We start from the raw sequence: 20,435 nt of genomic DNA, 5'->3' as shown, positions 1-20,435 counted from the left end.
ATATATGTATATATATTTATAAAATAACACATTAATTACAAGTAAAATAAAATAAAAACTACACAACCTTGACTGTTACAATACAATTAGTGATTTCTTCTAAATGAAATAAAAATATTTGTAAAAATTACTGTGATGTCTGAAGTCCATGATACCCAACCCGTATAAATTTGAAAATTTGAAATCCATCCATCCATTATCTTTTACCCGCTTCTTCCATTTTGGGTCACGGGGGTCGCCGGTGCCCATGTCCAGCAATCACTGTGCAAGGGGCGAGGTACAGCCTGGACTGATCGCAAGTCCATCACAGGGCCACATAGAGACAAACGAGACAAACAACCGTTCACTCTCTCACTCACACCTAGGGACAATTTAGATTTACCAATCAGCCTAACTTGCATGTTTTTGGTCTGTGGGAGAAAACCGGAGTATCCGGAGAAAACCCACGCATGCATGGAGAGCACATGTAAACTCCACCCAGAAAGGAACTCGGACCGGGATTTGAACCAGGGACCTGCTCGCTGAGAGGCAGCAGCTCTGCCGGTTACGCCACCATGCTGCCCAACACTGGATACAGTATGTTTTAATTTAGATTTAATGTAGAATTGTATCTCAGGTTTTGGAAAATTTATCAGGCTGAAAAATTATTACTTTGAATGAATCTATTTGTGAAAATCAAATCAAATATGTCTCAATATGCAGATAATGTGTTTATTTTAGAGAAACGCATACAAAAACTAAATAAAAAATAAATGTCCCTGAAGAAGAATGCATGTCGCCTACTGCCTTGTTTGCCAATGTAAAAAAAAACAAAAAAAAAACGATGTGTGATGTGTTTATTAGTATAGGTTGGGGATGACTCTCAGCTACTACTATTTTCTATATGTAAAACTGACTGTAGCCATTTAAATGTTTGTATCTTGATTTGGGTTTACCCAAAATCAGGTATAGGTTTGATTAATTACTTTCAAAAATATTGAATAAAATATATCAGGGGATTCTGTTATATTTTGCCAATAAACAGTCACACAAAACACATGCATTTAAATGATCACCAAGTTATGAGTGATAAAAAGGGTAAAATAGAGCTTTAGCAGACTTCACATCACACTGAGCTGTTTAAACCCAGAGCTCTTTTAAAAACCCTCTGTCCATCTTCAGCAAGTATGTTATGAATATGACTCAATGCTTTGGAGGTTGCTGCAAAAGAAAGCCCCATTGCTGCTGGGATTCTAATCATTGGGATGAATCTGACCACTTCCTCTGCTGCCATTAATGCAATGGCAATTCTCAACTGCGCAAAAAACTTTAGAATGAGAGCTGGGGTTATTTTTACTGTAGCTGGTGGTGAGTGGATGACTCCTGTCAGATCAGTAACTGGCACGCCTGTGCTGTCAGCTAGTTTATCAAGTGATCTGATGTCAAGCCCAAAGCTAACAATGTATTGTTTGAAAGCTGTAAAAATTAGAGTAAATTTAACAGCAATGGAAAGCCCTGGAACAGGTACAGCTGCTCCAGCTGCAGATGCAGCAGCAATATACTTTATTTGGGAATGAAGAGCTTCTTTCTTCTTGTTTATAACTTGCAGGTTGATGTTTAGCATGGCCATCAGAAAAGCACGTCTCTTGTGTTCAGGAAGTTCTCTCTCTAAGGTCTCATGTAACAGAGGGAAATCAAAGAGGTGGAGATCATAATTGGACAGCAGGAAGACCTGTGGAGACTCAAATCCTTCTATCTGAAGATCTGTGTCATAAACAAAAAATAACAAAATCATAATTAAGCAACAAAAAATATGTATTTTTTTTGTATTTATAATAATTAACATGTATTTTCAAGCCTCATTTTGTGACAGATAAACAAGATTTATTTTTTTTCTTCAGTTAAACCTTTAAGTTAATTTCCATTTTAAATGTTGAGGGTTGTTCAATTTTTTTTGAAAAACTAAAATAAAATAAAAAAAGATATGATGGATGGTAATTGTGGTGCATTGTTAGAAAGATTATATAACTTTTGTCTGTTTTTGTGTGTTTATCATAAAAGTAGTATATTAAACTTCTATAAGAAAACGGGAAGAAAAAATAAAGTCACCGTGTTAATTTTTGAATGGTAATTCTCAGGAAAAGAAGTGTTTATGTGAAGAAGGCATTCTCAACAGATAAGAGTGAGGACGTGATCTCCCATGGAGAAGAAGTTACTCCCTGATCCTTAAAATATCTGTGTTCATTATGATTTTTAGAGAAGCTTCTTCCATTGCTGTAATGTGGAGTTTTCTCTTGCCAAGTATTGTATAACATTATATGCAATATTTGTTTAAACTTCTATCCTAGACTCATGAGTGTTATTATATATGTAAACTTTTTTAACGTATGCCATTTCTTATTTTTTACAAAATATCTTTCTTGGAAAAAAAAAATCATACAGTGATTTAAATTATATTAAAAAAAATAGATACAAATGGTAAAACAAATGTACCTCTGATGTAGTTTTCTCTGATTTGTTTCAGAGTCTCCTCGGCATTAAAGTTCTGTTTACTTCTCTCTTGAGCTTGTAAATCACTGTCGATCTTTGAGCGAACGAAGTAGAACTTCTTCTCCATCTTCTGAATCGCCTTAGCAAGTTTCACATCATTTTCTCTGAAGCGAGTGTCTGAGATGATGATGAAGAAGTCAAAACTTTCAAATTCTACATGCTTCATGTATTCGTCAGCTGAAATATTTGTGGTTCCAATCCCAGGAAGATCCCATAAGATAACGTTGGCATACTTTGGATGGAGGTATGAGCTGACAACTGAGGTGGTTTCAGTACAACCAGCAGGAGCTGCTCCTTCATCGTTGTTGGTCGTTCCTCTAAAGTAATTAATAAAAGTGGATTTACCAGAGCCAGATTTTCCGGTGATGGCGATGTTTAGTGGCATATTGGTTTGCATTTCTACATGTTCTAAGATCTTTGCAGCTGCTGCAGCAGGGTCAGTCTGCATCAGCGATGCAATCATTTTTCCATTAAACTCATCATCCATGTTGACTCCTAAACAGAAGAAAAAAAAGTTGAAAATTTTAAAATAAATTCAAATCCAAGTCAGAATTTTAAAAATACAACATCCTGATGTGATTGCATGAGAATAAGGAACACTTATTTTGCAGTAAACAGTAACGAACAGTAATAAAACAAAACAGGAAACAACACAAACTAAATAAAGTTCACATTCACAAGCTGCTGTTTATGAAGCGGATAATGCAGCTTGGGGGGAAATCTGGGGGCTGGATGTCAGGATGCATTTGTGACATTCATAGTGTCATAAATAAGCCAACAACTCGGGGGCTGGACACAGCAATTAAAATCAATTTGTAAATAAACAAAAGTTTACAATGATCTGTTACATTTTAAACATGTTTGTTTTATTAAATTTAATCATAAATGCAATAAACAAACACAAACCCAGAACCCAATTATTATTACTTTTTTTAATGAAGTGGGCCGGATTGAAGTCACCTGCGGGCCGGAAATGGCCCATGGGCCACCAGTTGAATAGCCCTGCACTATACTAACAACTCTGCAGGAGTGAGCTATGCTAGACCAGGCTTTGATCTCAGTGAAAGATTGAAAACATTTTTTGTTATTCTATTCAAACTAAACTATTTCAGCTTTTGATAGAAAACAGCAGTAATAGTCCAAATGGATCTCTGAATAGGTCTGGTTTGTTTCATAGCTTCAGTAACTCATAATTTATATTATTAGACAAGATTTAAAAAAAAAAGCCAAACAAAGTTAAATTAGGTCCTCTGGATGGTTTATTTTTGTGTTTCATCTTTCATCCAAAATACGTCATCAGTCCGAGAAGCCACAACAAGCTCAATCTTATAAAAAGAACCATCTCATAATGGGTCAACCAGTTTGATGGTGCCAAGATGGTTTCTGGAGTCCGCCCACTCCTTTCAGGCAGTCATGGCCAAAGTGGTTCAAAATATCAAAGTTCATGCTCCATAATCCAAGTAGTTGTTGGATTTATCTACTTGGATTATTGGGCATAAACTTTGATATTTTAAAACTGGTTTTCACTTTGACATTATAAATAAACGTGTTCTTATTTACTATCAAACAAGTCACACTCTGATTTTTCTTCACAAAGTCAACTAATCAAAAGTAAAAATATTCAAATTCTAAAATTAAAATATATTTGAATATCAAAACTTAGCAAACATTGCCCAGATTTGCTTAAATTATTTGAATACAAATGAAAAGTTAACAATATGCTGGTGCTTCAAAGTTATATAAAAAAAAAATAGAAAATACTAGTTTATTTTTTCATTAGTTTTATTTTACTTAAAGTTTTTATTATTATCAGCTGTAGCATCACCACCATCAATTAATTTTCAGGTATGGGTAAAAAAAAAAAAAAAGATGCACCGAATTAAAAAAAATGGAAACAAAAAATCACCATTACCATATTTTGGACTGAGAGACTTTAATGTCTGACAACTAAGTAGACATAAAATCAAATTAGAAAAACAAAAAAAGACCAACAAACTATGAATTAAATATTTACCTACTTTGGGATCTTCTTAAACATGAACACTCTGACACAGTTTGTACATGTGAGAATATTTCAAGGAAACGTTCTTTTTACTGTAAACTGAGCGGACGTATCCTGCTGCATCTGAATATGCTCAGATTAAACAGAGGAGCTTCTGTGGGAGGTGATTTACAAGAAATCCAGAGGAGGAGGTACCTAATGGCCTTTATCATTTTCAGACAAATACTGGTGTCTAAAAGAGACAAGCCTGCATTGTGCCTGTTTTACTTTCAGTTTTACAGTCTTGTTTTTACTCGTCCTGTTTGCACAGCGTTTTTGTCACACCTTGCTTGATCAGTCAGTAAGAAAGAAAGTCCTTTGTGAAAATATGGACGACTGAAACAACAGTTTTCACTTAACATGTTTGACTTTACTCCTTTTGAGAAACTAATAAACGTTATTTATGTTTGAAATATTCACAAAATGAGAAATAAAAAGCAGAAAAGAGAAATGAGAGAGAAATAATTTAATAATATATCTTAAATTATAATTCATTTAATATTGAATTTACAAAAAATATGAACTTGATTTTGATTTGACGGAGTAAAAAGACATAAAAGGAAAAAAAAAAAACCGTCCTGTTAATCTCAGATGGATCAGCTACCAGCCGTGCACGTCTTCGCACCTGCTGTCATCTGCGGTGAAGGAAGTAGGAGCGTCTGAGCAGGGCCGGTTCTAGGAATGGTTACATGAGGGGGCAGGCAGAAATGTGAAGGGGGCATCTTCATTCGTACACATGTTACAGCATATTCATTGCTCAGCATGGACATTTGTTTTGTTATTGTTGACTTGTGTTTTCTTCATAGGATTGAGGTAATAGCTAAAAGCTGAAATTTTACACCTGTGAGTCAACATTTTCAACCATGAACCATCAAGCACAAACAGAGAAACTGGCTGACCCATGTCCATCTTGGATGCCTCACTGTGGATGAACCATCAAATTACAAATACAACATGAAGAAAGTGAAGGACATGCACCACGGCTTCTCATCTCAGTACTAAGGTACCTTTTTTTAAACAGATAATGTGTTTGCTGCGTTTCTTTTTTGTTCATAGTTGGGATGTTTCATTTCATTCTTTTATTTGAGTAACTTGGGGCGATATTGCGGCTCTCCCCTCAACTTTGATCTGTCAGTATGGATCTTTTGAAAAATAAAATAAAATAGTGAGGATCACTGCTCTAAATGCTCTGGGCAACACATGTCTGAATTACTTGTTATCCACTAACAATGCTTAATAATTTTTCTGATTTTTCACGAAATCCCTCTGACCGCAAAGTGTTGATGAAGCAAAACCGTCAATGTTTTTGGAGGAAAAGGGGGTGAAGCTCCTGCAGGTAAGGGGCGTTTACCTTCAGGAGGAAATGAGGTTGCCGATTGGTCAGCTGCTGACGAGCATATTGGATTGAGTGACAGGTGGCATGGAGGATCCGACTCGTGCAAAAAATTAATAGATCTTACTGGTGTTTAAGAGTGTCATTATTTATTCTATTTTTATTCCATTTTTTGTATATATTTTGGTTAATCTAAGGTTTGAGAACTGAGGGGTTGTTTTTATACATAAAATGCTAATGATGGTTTCTTAATTTTTCAGGAGTGCTTAAAATTTAGGAGTGCTTGAGCACCCCCCAAAAGAGACTAAAATAGCCACTGTCTTATATTAACAATCAGTTTCATCAAAAAATAACTTCTATCTCATAAAACATTTAAAATAGTCAGTTCCTTTTGGCTGCAGGGGTTGCCATCAGGTCCAAAATCACATGGAAGACTTGATTATTTGTCTCCCAAATGCCCTTCCTGACAAAACCTGGGCTCAAATCTGCAACCTCAAGATCACGGCACTGACCGCCAAGCTACAGCTGTCACGGTTTTCAGGCTGAGCAGGCGAGGAAAGAACTCCGTGATGCCGGCAGGACTCCGAGGCCAGATTGTAAAATAATAAATACTTTCCATGATCAAAATAACAAGTTGATGTGGCAGCATAAACTTACAAAACAGGGTCAGGGCAAACACAGGGTACACGGGAGGCATGCCAGACGATGGACCAACACTGAACAGGACTCAGACAGAATTACAGACACCTGGAGGACACGCAGGTGGAACTGATCAGGGCAATCACGGAAACACTAGGGAGTACAGACACAGGGAGACCCAACAGGGTATCATCCTTACAATAGCAGGCTCATAATAAAGACTTTTTAAATAAACATAAATTGATTAGTTATGTATTGATTTTCACAAATTACTTACACAATCTGTAAGTCATATTTAGCTCAAAAACTCCACAATATCATGACATGCTTACATTGGATGAAGAAGGGGGGAAAAAAGCAAAATAATTTTCATGTTGATGATGCACACTAAAGTATGAGGTGCCGTGTAGGAGATAAACTGTACGGCACCTCATACATTCCACATTACATGTAAAAATGAAAACAACTTTAATGATTTACTGTCATATTTTATTAAAATATACAATGCATATTAAGTAGAGGCAATATTTAGATAATTAATAGGAAACAACACATTTTATCAAATCCCTCAAATGTTAGTCAGCTACAAATGTTAAAAGAGAAACCATTTTGATGTCTGATCTGCGAAAGCAAAAATGATTGTTTCATTATAAAAAATTAAAAAAATACAAAGTACTTTCTCTAACAGTATAAATCATTTTAATAAATCCCAACAAACCTATGGAGAGAAAGGGTTAGTTTCATTTAAGTTCAGACAGTGAAAAAGTGTACATGAACAACTTTTCAACTTCTCCCCCTTTTCTACACATAGGACAATAAAATTAATCCTGCACTACAATAAACACTTAATATTTATGTCTGCACCTGACCTGTTTTGTTGGTATTTTTTTTACATTGTGTGATTTTTATGGGTTTTTTTTTTTTTATTTGTTATTTTTTATATTGTGTGTGATTCCTTTTATATGTTCTTTTGTACTGAAACTCTGGCACAATAATATCTACATTGTCAATAAAGTTATATCTAATCTCATCTTAAACATCTGTTTTCAAATAGAGATTCTGAAAAAAAGATTGTTTTATTTACAGAAAAATACAGTGAATAAAACATATTTAAGTGAATATTAAATAAGTGCATGTTATTTCAATGTCAAATAGAAGCTTAAGACAGAAAAGCAAATGTTTCTTAAAATGAGAAATACCCAGATTTGCAAGATTAAAGTCTTCAGTTTAAAAAAAAATACATGAAAAGCCATTATGCTGTGTTAATTTCATTAAATTCAAACATTATAAATTGAACAATTTGAAAAACATCACATTTACTCTGAAGATTCTTGTCTCACTGTTTAAATCTGCACAAATAAAATCATTATACGAGTTCAATAGAAGATGACAAACATTAAAAACACAAACTGGATGAAGTATTTTGTTATGTAGACTTCATGCAGAAAATGTTTCAGAACCTTAAGTTTTGAGAAAGTAATTATTTCCAGACTGATTAGAAAAAAATAAAAACTTTTGTGAGTATCTTAACAAATATGCAACCAGTTGTGGATGCTGTGTGTATTTTCAATAATATCATAAAGTTCATTGAAAAATAAAGATCTGGCATCCCTTGAAAGAATACATTTTGTTCATTCCCTCGTTTTCAAAACTGAGTTGTAGCCATTTGGATGTTTGTCAAGGTTAACTAGCTGTGATGGTCATCTGATTTTAAGTTGATTCAAAAAGTCATTCAGGTGTAGATGTACATCAAGAGATTACTTAAAGAAAACAAAGATTCATTAAAATCTTTCTAGAGGTTCATGTGATATTTTACTAACAGACTGAAAGACGGAAAAACGCAACCAAACGCAGGCATGAGCAATTACATGAACACCCACCTTCCATGGCAAAAATGAAAAGGATAAAAATAGTGTTTCTTTAATTCATCCCAGCGTTGAATGAGAGATTTCATAGACTTCACATCACACTGAGCTGTTCAAACCCAGAGCTCTTTTAAAAACCCTCTGTGCATCTTCAGCAAGCATGTCAAGAATATGATTCAGTGATTTGTAGGTTCCTGCAAAAGAAAGCCCCATTGCTAGTGGTATTCCAATGATTGGAATGAATCTGGACACTTCCTCTCCGGCCATTAATGCAACAACACTTCCCAACTGGCCTAAGCACTTCATGACGAGAGCTGGGGTTATTTCTACTGCAGCCAGTGATGACGTGATGACTTCTATCAGATCAGCAACTGGCACACCTGTGCTGTGAGCTAGTTTACGAAGTGATTTGACATCAAGCCGTAAACCAACAACAAATGTTGTGATAGCTGAAACTATGAGGGTCAAATCAACCGCTATAGAAAGACCTGGAACAGGTACAGCTGCTCCAGCTGCAGATGAAGAAGCATAATACTTTATTTGGGACTGAAGAGACTTTTTCTTCTTGTTTATAACCTCCAGGTTGATGTTTGGCATGGCCATCAGAAGAGCACGTCTCTTGTGTTCAGGAAGTTCTCTGTCTAAGGTCTCATGTAACAGAGGGAAATCATAGAGGTGGAGATCAAAACTGGATATCAGGAAGACCTGTGGAGACTCAAATCCTTCTTTCTGAAGACCTGAATCATAAATAAGGTACAATATTATTTAGATTTTAACTTTGTCATCATAAGGTTTATGTATCATTTTAAATGCCCTACTTTATGACAAATAAAATAGAACAAATAAACAATGTTTCTATATGAAATGTACAATTAAATCTTTGACTTTAGAAAAGTTGGAATTGGGGAAAATACATAAAAAATGTGGGTAAGTAACAGTGGAGTGTCATTTAATATTTATACAAAACATCTTTCTAGGAGAGATTTTACATGTAATGATTTAAAATAAACAAATCAATAAAACTAATTTAAATACAAATAGTAAAATAAAAGTACCGTGAATGCAGTATTCTCTGATCTTTTTCAGAGTCTCCTCTTCATTGAAGTTCTTTTTACCTCTCTTCTCATTCTGTAAATCACTGTCGATCTTTGAGCGAACAAAGTAGAACTTCTTCTCCATCTTCTGAATCGCCTTAGCAAGTTTCACATCATTTTCTCTGAAGCGAGTGTCTGAGATGATGATGAAGAAATCAAACTTCTCAAATCCCATTTTCTTCAGGTATTCGTCAGCTGGAAAAGTTGTGGTTCCAATCCCAGGAAGATCCCATAAGACAACGTTGGGATACTTTGGATGAGGATATGGGCTGCTTTCAAAGGTGGTTTCTGTACAACCAGTAGGAGCTGCTCCTTCATCGTTGTTGGTCATTCCTCTAAAGTAATTAATAAAAGTGGATTTACCGGCACCAGATTCTCCAGTGATGGCGATGTTTAGTGGTGTATTATTTTTCTTTTCTAGATATTCTTTAATACATGCAGCTGCTGCAGCAGGGTCAGTCTGCATCAGGGATTTGATCATTTCTGTATTAAACTCATCCATGTTGACTCCTAAACAAAAGAAAAACATTAACATTTTAACTGTATTTAAAACCCAAGACATAATTTCTAAAATTAAAATATAAAATATAAAATAAATTTATTAGAATTTTAAAATTCTGCTGCATTGCCATAAGAATGAGTGAAACATGTTTTGCAGCAAACATTAATAAATAATCCTACAAATCAGGAAACAACACATAAAACAAATTCACACTCACAAGCGAATATGTATAAATCTGAAAACTGCAGCAATAATTTGACTTGTTGAACCAGTTCGTTGTGCATCATGACAGTGTCTTTAAATTAGAAACACAAACTCACAACTAAAAGTTTGTGTGAGCTAAAAATATATTCAGCTTTTTCAAATACTTGACCGTTAGATGTTACGGAAGATTGTAGGTTTTATGTTTAACAGGAAGCAACTCAAGCAGGAGATAAAAGTTAATAGGATTATAATTTAAAAAGCAATCTATGAGCATACACTCATACAATCTATCATCTTTGTTTTACAACAACTGAGCTTCACATGAGATGTGAGGTCACTGACAACACAAGTCACAATAAAGTTGTTTTAGTTGGACAACTATTAAAAATTACTTTGGCAGCAATAAATAAATACAATTATTATCTGGATTGTATTAATATAAATAATACACAGTTCTGGCTGAGACTCAAGAGAGCAACACAAAAAAGGTAAAGGATAATTTATTTAGAAAGTGAATATAGAAGTTCACTGGAGCAGCTGTGTGAAAAGGTACAAGATGAAAACAGGGCAGAAGGTTAGTCCACAGAACAGATCTGTTGTGGCTTACTTGATATTTATTTTTCTTTTAGGTTTGGAGTTGATTCCAGACGGGCAGACCAAGGAGATCAAGCGGAGAGTGTGTCAGGACGACCCTTAAGGCGACTGACAATAGTTGTGCTTGTCTTTCTTATGATTGTAGAGAGAGAAGATGTCCAAGAGAACTTCAGATTCAGAGAGAGTATGAGGTAGAACCAGGATGACGAGGAGACTGGCCACAGGAGCTACGAGGTCTGCAGGGAGAACACAGAACACCAAAAGATCTGAGCTTACACTTAGGGACGGACACAGTGCCATAAATGGTATAATGTTCCAGCAGAGTCTAGATGATCCCAAGGGTCTTGAGAACTGGAGTCTTCTCATCAGAGTGGAGACAGCTGTGGGTAATCAGCTCAACCCTGCTACACAGGAACTGAAAGCAAAACAGCTAGACCTTGTAATGGTCTTTTTTTCCATTTGAATGTATGCATGCAAACAAAACAGTGTTGGAGAACCAGTTTTACCAAACTCCACCCTGACAGCTCGATACTTTCCATCCTCTGAAATATGATTTTCTTAGGTCTTTTGCTCTCACAGCTAGGTGCAATTGAATGTATCCCGTTATCTGAAACCTCTTTGCTGAGCCTATGCCCTCAGAAGTGAGTAGTTTAAATAACGTGCTTTGCAAACTAAGAACTCAGAGTTCACACTTGAGCTGTAGAAAAGCTGTTGTCCCTCTCTCTTATTGCAATAAGAGTAAAGGTCTGTTTTCTCATCACTTGGTTAAAGTCTCATAAATAAATTTCCACCATAACCTACAAAAAAATTCCTACAATAAATAAATGACTAGTTTCTTACTAATATTTGAACAAACTAGCCTTGTGCAATAAAGGTGAATTAGTTCAACTTCTTGTCTCTCAGTGTCACAAAGCTACTTTTCTTCCTTTGGTGCAAATCAATTTGAAAGATCAATGTTTAGTAAAATAATAATTTGTTTTCTAAATATTCCTGAATATATTGCAGTAGCATCAGCACCATAAATGCATTTCATTGTTCAGTTTTTTATTTTATTTATTAATATTAGATTGTGCAGGACACCTACTGAATAGACGTAGGGAAAGTGTTACATTATTCTGAAAAAAAAAAAAAAAAAAGAGAATTTGTAGTGTCTACCTTAAAATGACAACTATATAAAATTATTTTTTTTTCTTTTTTAAATTAATGAAACATTTTAACTTTAAGCCTTTCCCATTTTTCTATAAACTTTCACAAAACTATGAAAATTATGAAGCATCAAACTATGAATTAAATAGTTACTCACCTAGAAAACTTTTGAAACTTGACACAGGAGCAGAAACGACCGGATTCTGACTTTTACTTTGTACAAGTGAGAATAAATCAGACAGTGTTCAGATGTAGGGAAATTTCTAGGGGAGGTGACTTCCAAGAAATCAAATGAGGAACCTCATTATATAACACATACACGGCTTAGATACCAGGCAGCTTTGTACCTGTTATACTTTCGGTTTTAGTCTTGTGTTTTCACTGTCTACACGTAGTTCCTGTTCTGAAATGGTGACAGCGTTCAGTATATATAAAGAGGTATGTTGGGTAAACTGTAGTGTCAAATGTCCAATGTTCAAAAGCAATTATAGGGAGCAATACACAACAAAAAAAATATACTATTCTTCCAGAAAAAAAAAAAAAATGTCATGACATTATCACACAATCATTCATTCTTATGTTCCTGTTTTTAGTTCCTGTTTTGGTATTTTACATTGTTTTATAAAGTAGCTGTTTTTCTTTTGAGTTTTATATAATTATTCCATTTACTTTTCATTTTATATGCTGTTTTAAGGTTGTCTACTCTGTTCTTGATTTAAACCAGGTCTCTCTTGTAAATGAGTCCTCCAGGCTCAATGAGACTAACCTGTATAAATAAAGGTTGAATTGAAAAAATTTATTCAGATTGTTTGTTAGTCAACAACACATATGGTTGTGTATTTATATAGACAAGTAGAACAATTTACCCATATTTTGATATAGATGTTATCAATTAGCGACATAGTAATAGGTGAAATAATGGATGACTCTAAAACAACTGTTTTCACTTAACAGATTTAAATATTTATTTCTTCAAGAAACTAATCTGAGAGTGACAACACAGAGACAGGATCAGAGGGAAAAAGAAAATAACTATTCAACCAACAAAAGTGGTGATTTTCATGTTTCATGTTAAGAATCATTCAGCCCTTGATAACCATCAGAGAAACATTTTTTTACGTCTTTCTAATATTCAGAAAGATACATATATCACAATGTTGCCACAATACTTTAATTGTGACATATCATTAGTGATATTGTTGAACAGAAATAAAAAAAACACTATTGGATCAAAAGACAGATTGAATATTATTTTGTTGCATGGAAAATCACGAGAAATTTACCTTTTAACGTGAATGAAACATCTACTGAACTTGAATTTTTCATCAAATACCTGAACACTAAAACAAGAACATGAATGTTCTTGGATTAGATTTAAAACAAAATGAGAGCAAATAGCAAGACTTGCGAAATATTATTGTTTTTATTTTACTATTATGGTGTACTGACAAACGAAAAAATTAACAGTTCATTCATTCTTTAATGGGAGGAAATCCTAAAATGTCTTCATCTAATTCATCACCAAATCTCAAAGACAGTAAACTTCAAACCTCTGAGTTACATGTCTTACAAATGAATTTACTGAGGAGTGTCCTGATGCATGCTCCATAATCCAGGTAGAAAAATCTAACAGAGTTAAATCAGGTTCTTTGGATGTTTTCTTCTTGTTGAAACATTTCGTCTTTAATCCAAAAGACTTCTTCAGTCTGAGGAGCTGCAACAAACCCAGTCTTATAAATATCACCTTCTCATAGTGGATCAACCAGTTTGCTGGTGCTCATGTAGTTCCTGTAGTCCGCCCTCTCCCCCGTCACCTGCTCAAACTCTCGAACTAGTTTGAGGCAATCCTAGCTAAAGTGGTTCAAATCAGGATCAGGATATTTTGAACCACTTTGGCACACTTTAGTTGGTTGCATCAAGGACTCGAGCAGCAAACATACAGTAACAGACAAAACAATGCCCCCTCCCCAAGAAAGAAGAGGTGATAAGCAGTGATGAAGTCTCCTGCTCAAATGTGATCTCAAATTCTGAATAAAGTTGATCTCACAATTTTAAGTTTGTTTTATTTATTCATTTTGTTTTTGATTGTTTAGTTTAGTTTAACAAGCAGGCAGTGCATCTGCTCACAGCATCATCCATCCATCCATCCATCCATTATCTTTTACCCGCTTCTTCCATTTTGGGTCAAGGGGGTCGCCGGTGCCCATGTCCAGCAATCACTGTGCGAGGGGTGGGGTACACCCTGGACAGGTCGCAAGTCCATCACAGGGACACACAGGGACAAACTCACAGCATCATGACAGAACATAACAGTATCATAAAGGCATTAAATCACATCTCCATCTTGTGGAGCCTTGTAGCCAGAACAAGCAGTAGAGGAACAGTTATCTTTCAGCGCTGCCTCCAAAACAAGATGGTTCTTCCAGGACCCACAGAAAATCCTTGATTTCCTCCTCATGACTGTGAGAGCTCTGGTTCCCTGTCCTCTCACCGGTGTCCTTCTAAATTAGATTTTTAAATACAGTAATGTTTTACCATCTCTCCTAAAATGTAAAATTTAAAATAATAACTATAAATGGATTTATTAGGAGTTTGAGGATTGAAGGTTTCAAGATTTAGCTTGTGTTTGTGTAACTCTGAGTTAATTCTGCAGTATACAATATCCATCCATCCATTATCTTTACCCGCTTCTTCCATTTTGGGTCATGGGGTCACCGGTGCCCATGTCCAGCAATCACTGTGCGAGGGGCGGGGTACACCCTGGACAGGTCGCAAGTCCATCACAGGGACACATAGAGACAAACGAGACAAACAACCATTCACTCTCTCACTCGCACCTAGGGACAATTTAGAGTCACCAATCAGCCTAACATGCATGTTCTTGGTCTGTGGGAGAAAACCGGAGTACCTGGAGAAAACCCAGGCATGCACGGAGAGAACATGCAAACTCCACCCAGAAAGGCTCCAGGACCGTGATTTGAACCAGGGACCTGCTCGCTGAGAGGCAGCAGCTCTACCAGTTGTGCCACCGTGCTGCCCAGAATACAATATGCCCTATAATATCATGTTGTTGTTTTTATTGTTGTAGAAAAATGTGTTCGATTTGTGAAAATATTCTGGTGGTACTGCAGCTCTCTGATTTGGAAAATTCACAATAAAAATAAAGCTTTAGCTGGGATAATATCAAAATTTGGATTTTAATTAATTTTAACGCCAATTTATAATCATCTTATGTTACACAATATCAAGATTGGTTATTTTAATCATTTATAAACACATTTAAAATCTATAAATGCAGTATATAAAACTTTATTTTTAATTGCAGCTTGAGACTGTAATAAAGATTTGCATCATGTTGAAACAGAGTAGATATATTTTGTATATTTGAAGAAAGCCTCATCACAACTCTCCTAACAATCAGATTGTTAAATAAACCAAATGTTGCAAAACATGCTATAACACACACCTGCAACATGTGACAAGTTAGTCAGCTGATTTTATTATTATTGTTTATTATTTTTGGATAAATTAAAGACAATAAAACATATTTCATATTATCAAATGATCAGTTTAATCCAAAATATATTCAATCTCATAAAACATTTAAAATAGTAAAATTATTTCGGCTGCAGGGATTGACACACCGTGCAAACTCACATGAAAGATTTAGCAATTTGTTAGAAACCAGAGGCCCTTCCTGACAAAGCCTGGGCTCAAACCTGGAACCTCAGGATCACTGACCACCAGCAGCCTCATAATGAAGACATTTTAAATAAGAACATACATTGTCCAGTTATTTATTGAATTTCACAGATTACTGGCTATTACATAATCTCAAAAAGTCATATTTAACTCAAAAACTCCACAATATCATGATGTGCTTATACTGAAAAAAAAAGATAAAGTAAAATGATTCAAATGAATTAAAAAAAATTAAAAGTGAAGTATCTTTAATAAATGCATATTATTTCAATGTCAAATAGAATCTTAAGACTAAAAATAAAATGTTTTTTTATAATGAGAAATATTCAGATTTACAAGATTAATAAAGTCTTCAACGTGAGATAAAAATACAAGAAAAGCCATCATGCTGTGTTCATTGCCTTGAATCCAAACATTATAAATTGAACAATTTGAAAAAGATCACTACATTTTTCTGAAGATTCTTTACGTTGTTCTTTGTTTAAATCTGCACAAATAAAAACATAAACGTTTAAAAGAAGATGACTGGATTCAAACAACAAAAACACAAACTGGATGCAATATATAATCTTTTTCTTTTTTTTTTTTTTTTATGTAGACTCCATGCAGAAAAGTGTTACAGATTTGTAAGTTTTGACAAAGTAATTATATCCAGACTGATAAGAAGAAGAAAAAAAAATGAGTCTGTGTGAGTATATTAATTCAAACATGCAGCAAGTTATGGATGCTGTGTGTATTTTCAAGACTCTCATAGAGTTTATTGAAAAATAAAGATCTGGCATCCCTTGAAGGAATAAATATTGTTCATTCTTTCGTTTGCCAAAACTGAATTGTGGCCATTTTGATGTTTGTCAAGGTTAACTAGCTGTGATGGTCATGTGATTTTGGGTTGATTCAAAACGTCATTCAGGTGTAGATGTACATCCAGAGATTACTTAAAGAGAACAAAGATTTGTTAAAATCAGTCTAGACGTTCATGTGATATTTTACTAATAGACTGAAAGCAGTACATTTTAATTTGGCAACACGATGGTTCAGTGGTGAGCACTGTTGTCCCACAACATGAAGGTCCTGGGTTCAATTCCCAGTTGGATATGGAGTCTTTCTGTGTGGAGTTTGCATGTTCATCTCGTGCTTGCGTGGGTTTTCTCCAGGTACTCCGGTTTCCTCCCACAAAACATGCATGTTAAGCTGCCTTCAGGCCCAGGACTCCATTGCAAAAGAGATCTGTGATCTAAATAGGATTTACCTGGTAAATAATGATAAACAAACTGTATTTATATTATGCATTTCTATCTTATCAAGATACTCAGTGCTTTACAACACAATCTGTGACCTCATTTACCCATTCGTGCAGCACTCTACTATATCTCTACAAAGAATAATTAGTGCTTTGGAATACATCCACACACCGATGGGACGCACATTGGACTTGTTGATGTCCGATATGTGTCCCATCAGTGTATCCACTGGATCACTGATGCCCATGTCCAGCAGTCACTGTGCAAGAAGCGGGGGACACCCTGGACAAGTCACAAGTCCATCACAGAGACACATAGAGACAAACAAGACAAACAACCATTCACTCTCTCACTCACACCTAGGGACAATTTAGAGTTACCAATCAGACTAACATGCATGTTTTTAGTCTGTGGGAGGAAACAGGAGTACCTGGAGAAAACCCACGCATGCATGGAGAGAACATGAAAACTCCACCCAGAAAAATGTTACTAGCACTGCCTTCTTCCACCTGCGTAATATCGCTAAAATTAGAAACATCTAACAATGATGGAGCAAAACTGGTTTATGCATTTGTCACATCTAGACTGGACTATTGCAATGGTTTGTTATCTGGGTGTCCAAATACTTCTTTAAAACGTCTTCAGTTGATCCAAAATGCTGCTGCCAGAGTCTTAACTGGAGTTAGTAGGAGAGATCATATCGCTCCAGTTTTAGCTTCTCTCCAATGGCTCCTTGTCAATTTCAGAATAGAATTCAAAATATTATTTCTAACCTACAAAGCCCTCAACAACCTAGCTCCATCTTATATTCGAGATCTTATTGTTCCATATTTTCCTAACAGAGCACTTCGCTCTCAGACTGCAGGTTTACTTGTGGTTCCTAGAGTTTCCAAAAGCAGAATGGGAGGAAGATCTTTCAATTATCAGGTTCCTCTTTTGTGGAACCAACTTCCAGTTTCTGTCCGTGAGGCTGACACGTTGTCCAGTTTTAAGACTGGGCTTAAGATTTTCCTAACATGTGATTCTTGACCTGCTATTGTGTATCTGTTCCTCTCAAACCCAGTCGGCCAAAGAAGACGGACGCTTGTCCTGAGCCTGGTTCTGCTAAATGTTTCTTCCTCATGAGGGAGTTTTTCCTTTCCACTTTCACCTTCATGCTTGCTCAAGATGAGAGTTCTGTAATGGAGTTAAATTCAAAGCAGTCTGCTCCTGTTAGTGTTAACTTATTGTTTTTATATATGAGTGCATATGTTAACTTATACTTTTTATACATGAATGTTTCTGTTTGGTGCCCTAAGATGACTTATGTTGTGACTTGGCACTATATAAATAAACTGAACTGGATTTATTTGAATTTAAATTGTTATGTTACTTTTATGAAGACGTTTGAAAAGTACCTTCAGTTTTTCTGTTTTTTATTCTTTTTGCCAAAAACACTTGGGAAGCTGAGGCTGGGCTGCTCAGAAGGGTGGATTAATCCAACTTCTTGTCTCTCAGTCACAAAGCTACTTTTCTTCCTGAGGTGCAAAGCAACTATTTGAAAGACCAATTTTAATAAAATAATAATCTGTTTTTTAAATATTCCTGAATCTTTTCAGCTGCAGCATCATCATTAATACCATCAATTAATTTCAATGTTCAGTTTTTTTTATTATTAATATTATTATTGTGCAGGACACCTACTGAATAAAAGTAGAGAAAATGTTACATTATTCTGCAAAAACAGAAAAAGAGACAGTGCAGTGTCTACCTTTAAAATGACAGCTATATAAAAATATATACTGTACATATTTTTTGGGGAAATTGTTGAAACATTTAAATTCTAGCTGTTCCCACTTTTCTATAAATTTTGAAAAAACTATGAATATCATGAAGCATCAAACTATGAACTGAATAGATACTCACTTAAAAATCTTCTGAAACTTGAACACAGGAGCAGAAACGACCCGATTCTTTATTATTAAAGAATTTTATTTATTAGTATTATTAGTAATATTTAGTTATTTTGTTGCATAGAAAATCACAAGGATTTTACTTTTGAAGTGAATAAAACATCTCAACTTGAATATTTCATCAACACTAAAACAAGAACATGAATGTCTTGGATTAGATTTAAAACAAAACGAGAGCAAATTACAAGACACAAAATGTTGTTTTTATTTTAATATTATGGTGTACTAACAAACATCATCGATCATTTATTTATTGAGGAAAATGATCCAATATTACATAGTTGTGAGTGGCAAAAGTATGTGAACCTTTGCAGTCAGTATCTGGTGTGACCATTCGTACCATGATCCACTTCCACAAACATGTCGTGAAGAGGAGACTTTGATAGATCCCTGTTCTTTAAATCAAACAGGGTGTCCACTCACACCTGATCATCATCCCATTGATTGAAAATGCCTGACTCTTAATTTCACCTTCAAATTAACTGTTGATCCTAGAGGTTCACATACTTTTACCACTCACAAATATGTAATATTGGATCGTTTTCCTCAATCAATGCATGACCAAATGTATTATTTTGTCTAATTTAACTGTGTTCTCTTTATCTACTTTGAAGAATTGTGTGAAAATCTGACGTTTTAAGTCATATTTATGCAGAATTATAGAAAATTATAAAGGGTTCACAAACTTTAAACACCACTGTACGTTTAATACTTGTGTGCCACCTAGAGGCCTAAAGAACAAGAAACAAAAGCTCATGTGCGACTGATTTATTTGCATAGGAAAACCTGAAGGAAGCATGAACATTTTTTTTATTTAACATGATTCGATTTAAAAAACAATCCATTATTTAAAGGCCAGGTGAGTTGATGATTAAAGGGAGCTACTGGTAGCATATAACAAACAGTAACAAGTAATTAGAATATAGAGTCGTGAGACAAACATCTGTAAAAACTGTACTACAGATTTGGAAAACTGTCCATGCCATGTCCATGGATAAATGTGTCATGTTGCTGACAGGTCATTCCCTCAGTCTGTCTGCATTAGGTGACGGTGGAAGTCTCTCTTTCCACCTGTCTTGCTGACCAGTTTTACATCTGTGATGATGATGTCGTGGCTCACAGCTTTACACATGTCGTAGACGGTGAGCGCAGCCACGGAGACGGCCATGAGCGCCTCCATCTCCACCCCCGTCCTGCCTGTAGTGCGACAGGTTGCAGTGATGATAACAGCGTGCTGCAGCTCATCGAGTTGAAAGATGACAGAAGCGTGGTCTAAGGGGAGAGGGTGGCAGAGCGGAATGAGAGCCGACGTCTGCTTTGAAGCCATAATGCCAGCCAGCTGTGCCACAGTCAGAGCATCACCTTTAGCCAGCTGGTTTTCCCGAAGCAAGCAGAACGCTGTAGAGCCTAAGATGACGGTGGCACAGGCTGTGGCTGTTCGACATGTGGGGGGTTTCCCGCCAACATCCACCATGGTGGCTCGGCCCTGGGTGTCTGTGTGCGTCAGCTGGGCTTCAGTGTTGCACACTGACAGAGACTGATCCCTCACAGACTGTTTGTCGTCTTCAGCTGAGCTGTGACTATGAAACAACC

General features: G+C 35.5%; 2 protein-coding genes across 2 annotated transcripts; both read right to left on the bottom strand.

Annotated features, from left to right (window-relative positions):
* Positions 1 to 1,105: 1,105 nt before the first annotated feature.
* Positions 1,106 to 3,016, bottom strand: LOC119427294 (interferon-inducible GTPase 5-like). The gene is made up of 2 exons (XM_037694873.1): positions 2,473 to 3,016; positions 1,106 to 1,743 (listed from the first exon to the last, which is right to left on the bottom strand). The coding sequence occupies exons 1-2, from the start codon at positions 3,014 to 3,016 to the stop codon at positions 1,106 to 1,108; spliced, it is 1,182 nt and encodes a 393-aa protein (XP_037550801.1).
* Positions 3,017 to 8,506: 5,490 nt separating this feature from the next.
* On the bottom strand, positions 8,507 to 10,003 carry LOC119427141 (interferon-inducible GTPase 5-like). Its single transcript, XM_037694722.1, has 2 exons — positions 9,463 to 10,003; positions 8,507 to 9,144 (listed from the first exon to the last, which is right to left on the bottom strand). The coding sequence occupies exons 1-2, from the start codon at positions 10,001 to 10,003 to the stop codon at positions 8,507 to 8,509; spliced, it is 1,179 nt and encodes a 392-aa protein (XP_037550650.1).
* Between the last annotated feature and the right edge of the window lie 10,432 nt (positions 10,004 to 20,435).

The sequence above is a fragment of the Nematolebias whitei genome, chromosome 21 (genome assembly GCF_014905685.2).
Source record: "Nematolebias whitei isolate Nwh7 chromosome 21, NemWhi1, whole genome shotgun sequence".
Lineage (NCBI taxonomy): Eukaryota > Metazoa > Chordata > Actinopteri > Cyprinodontiformes > Rivulidae > Nematolebias > Nematolebias whitei.
The sequence above is the reverse complement of the archived record's forward strand: the minus strand, read 5'-3'. Positions and strand labels throughout refer to the sequence as shown.

Bases quoted from the DNA above. Each gene is read 5' to 3' on its own strand.
- LOC119427294 (XM_037694873.1), bottom strand. From the start codon at position 3,016: ATGGATGATGAGTTTAATGGAAAAATGATTGCATCGCTGATGCAGACT. The intron at 1,744-2,472 runs GTACATTTGTTT...TTTATGACACAG, and splicing joins CAGAGAAAACTACATCAGAG to ATCTTCAGATAGAAGGATTT.
- LOC119427141 (XM_037694722.1), bottom strand. From the start codon at position 10,003: ATGGATGAGTTTAATACAGAAATGATCAAATCCCTGATGCAGACTGAC. The intron at 9,145-9,462 runs GTACTTTTATTT...TTTATGATTCAG, and splicing joins CAGAGAATACTGCATTCACG to GTCTTCAGAAAGAAGGATTT.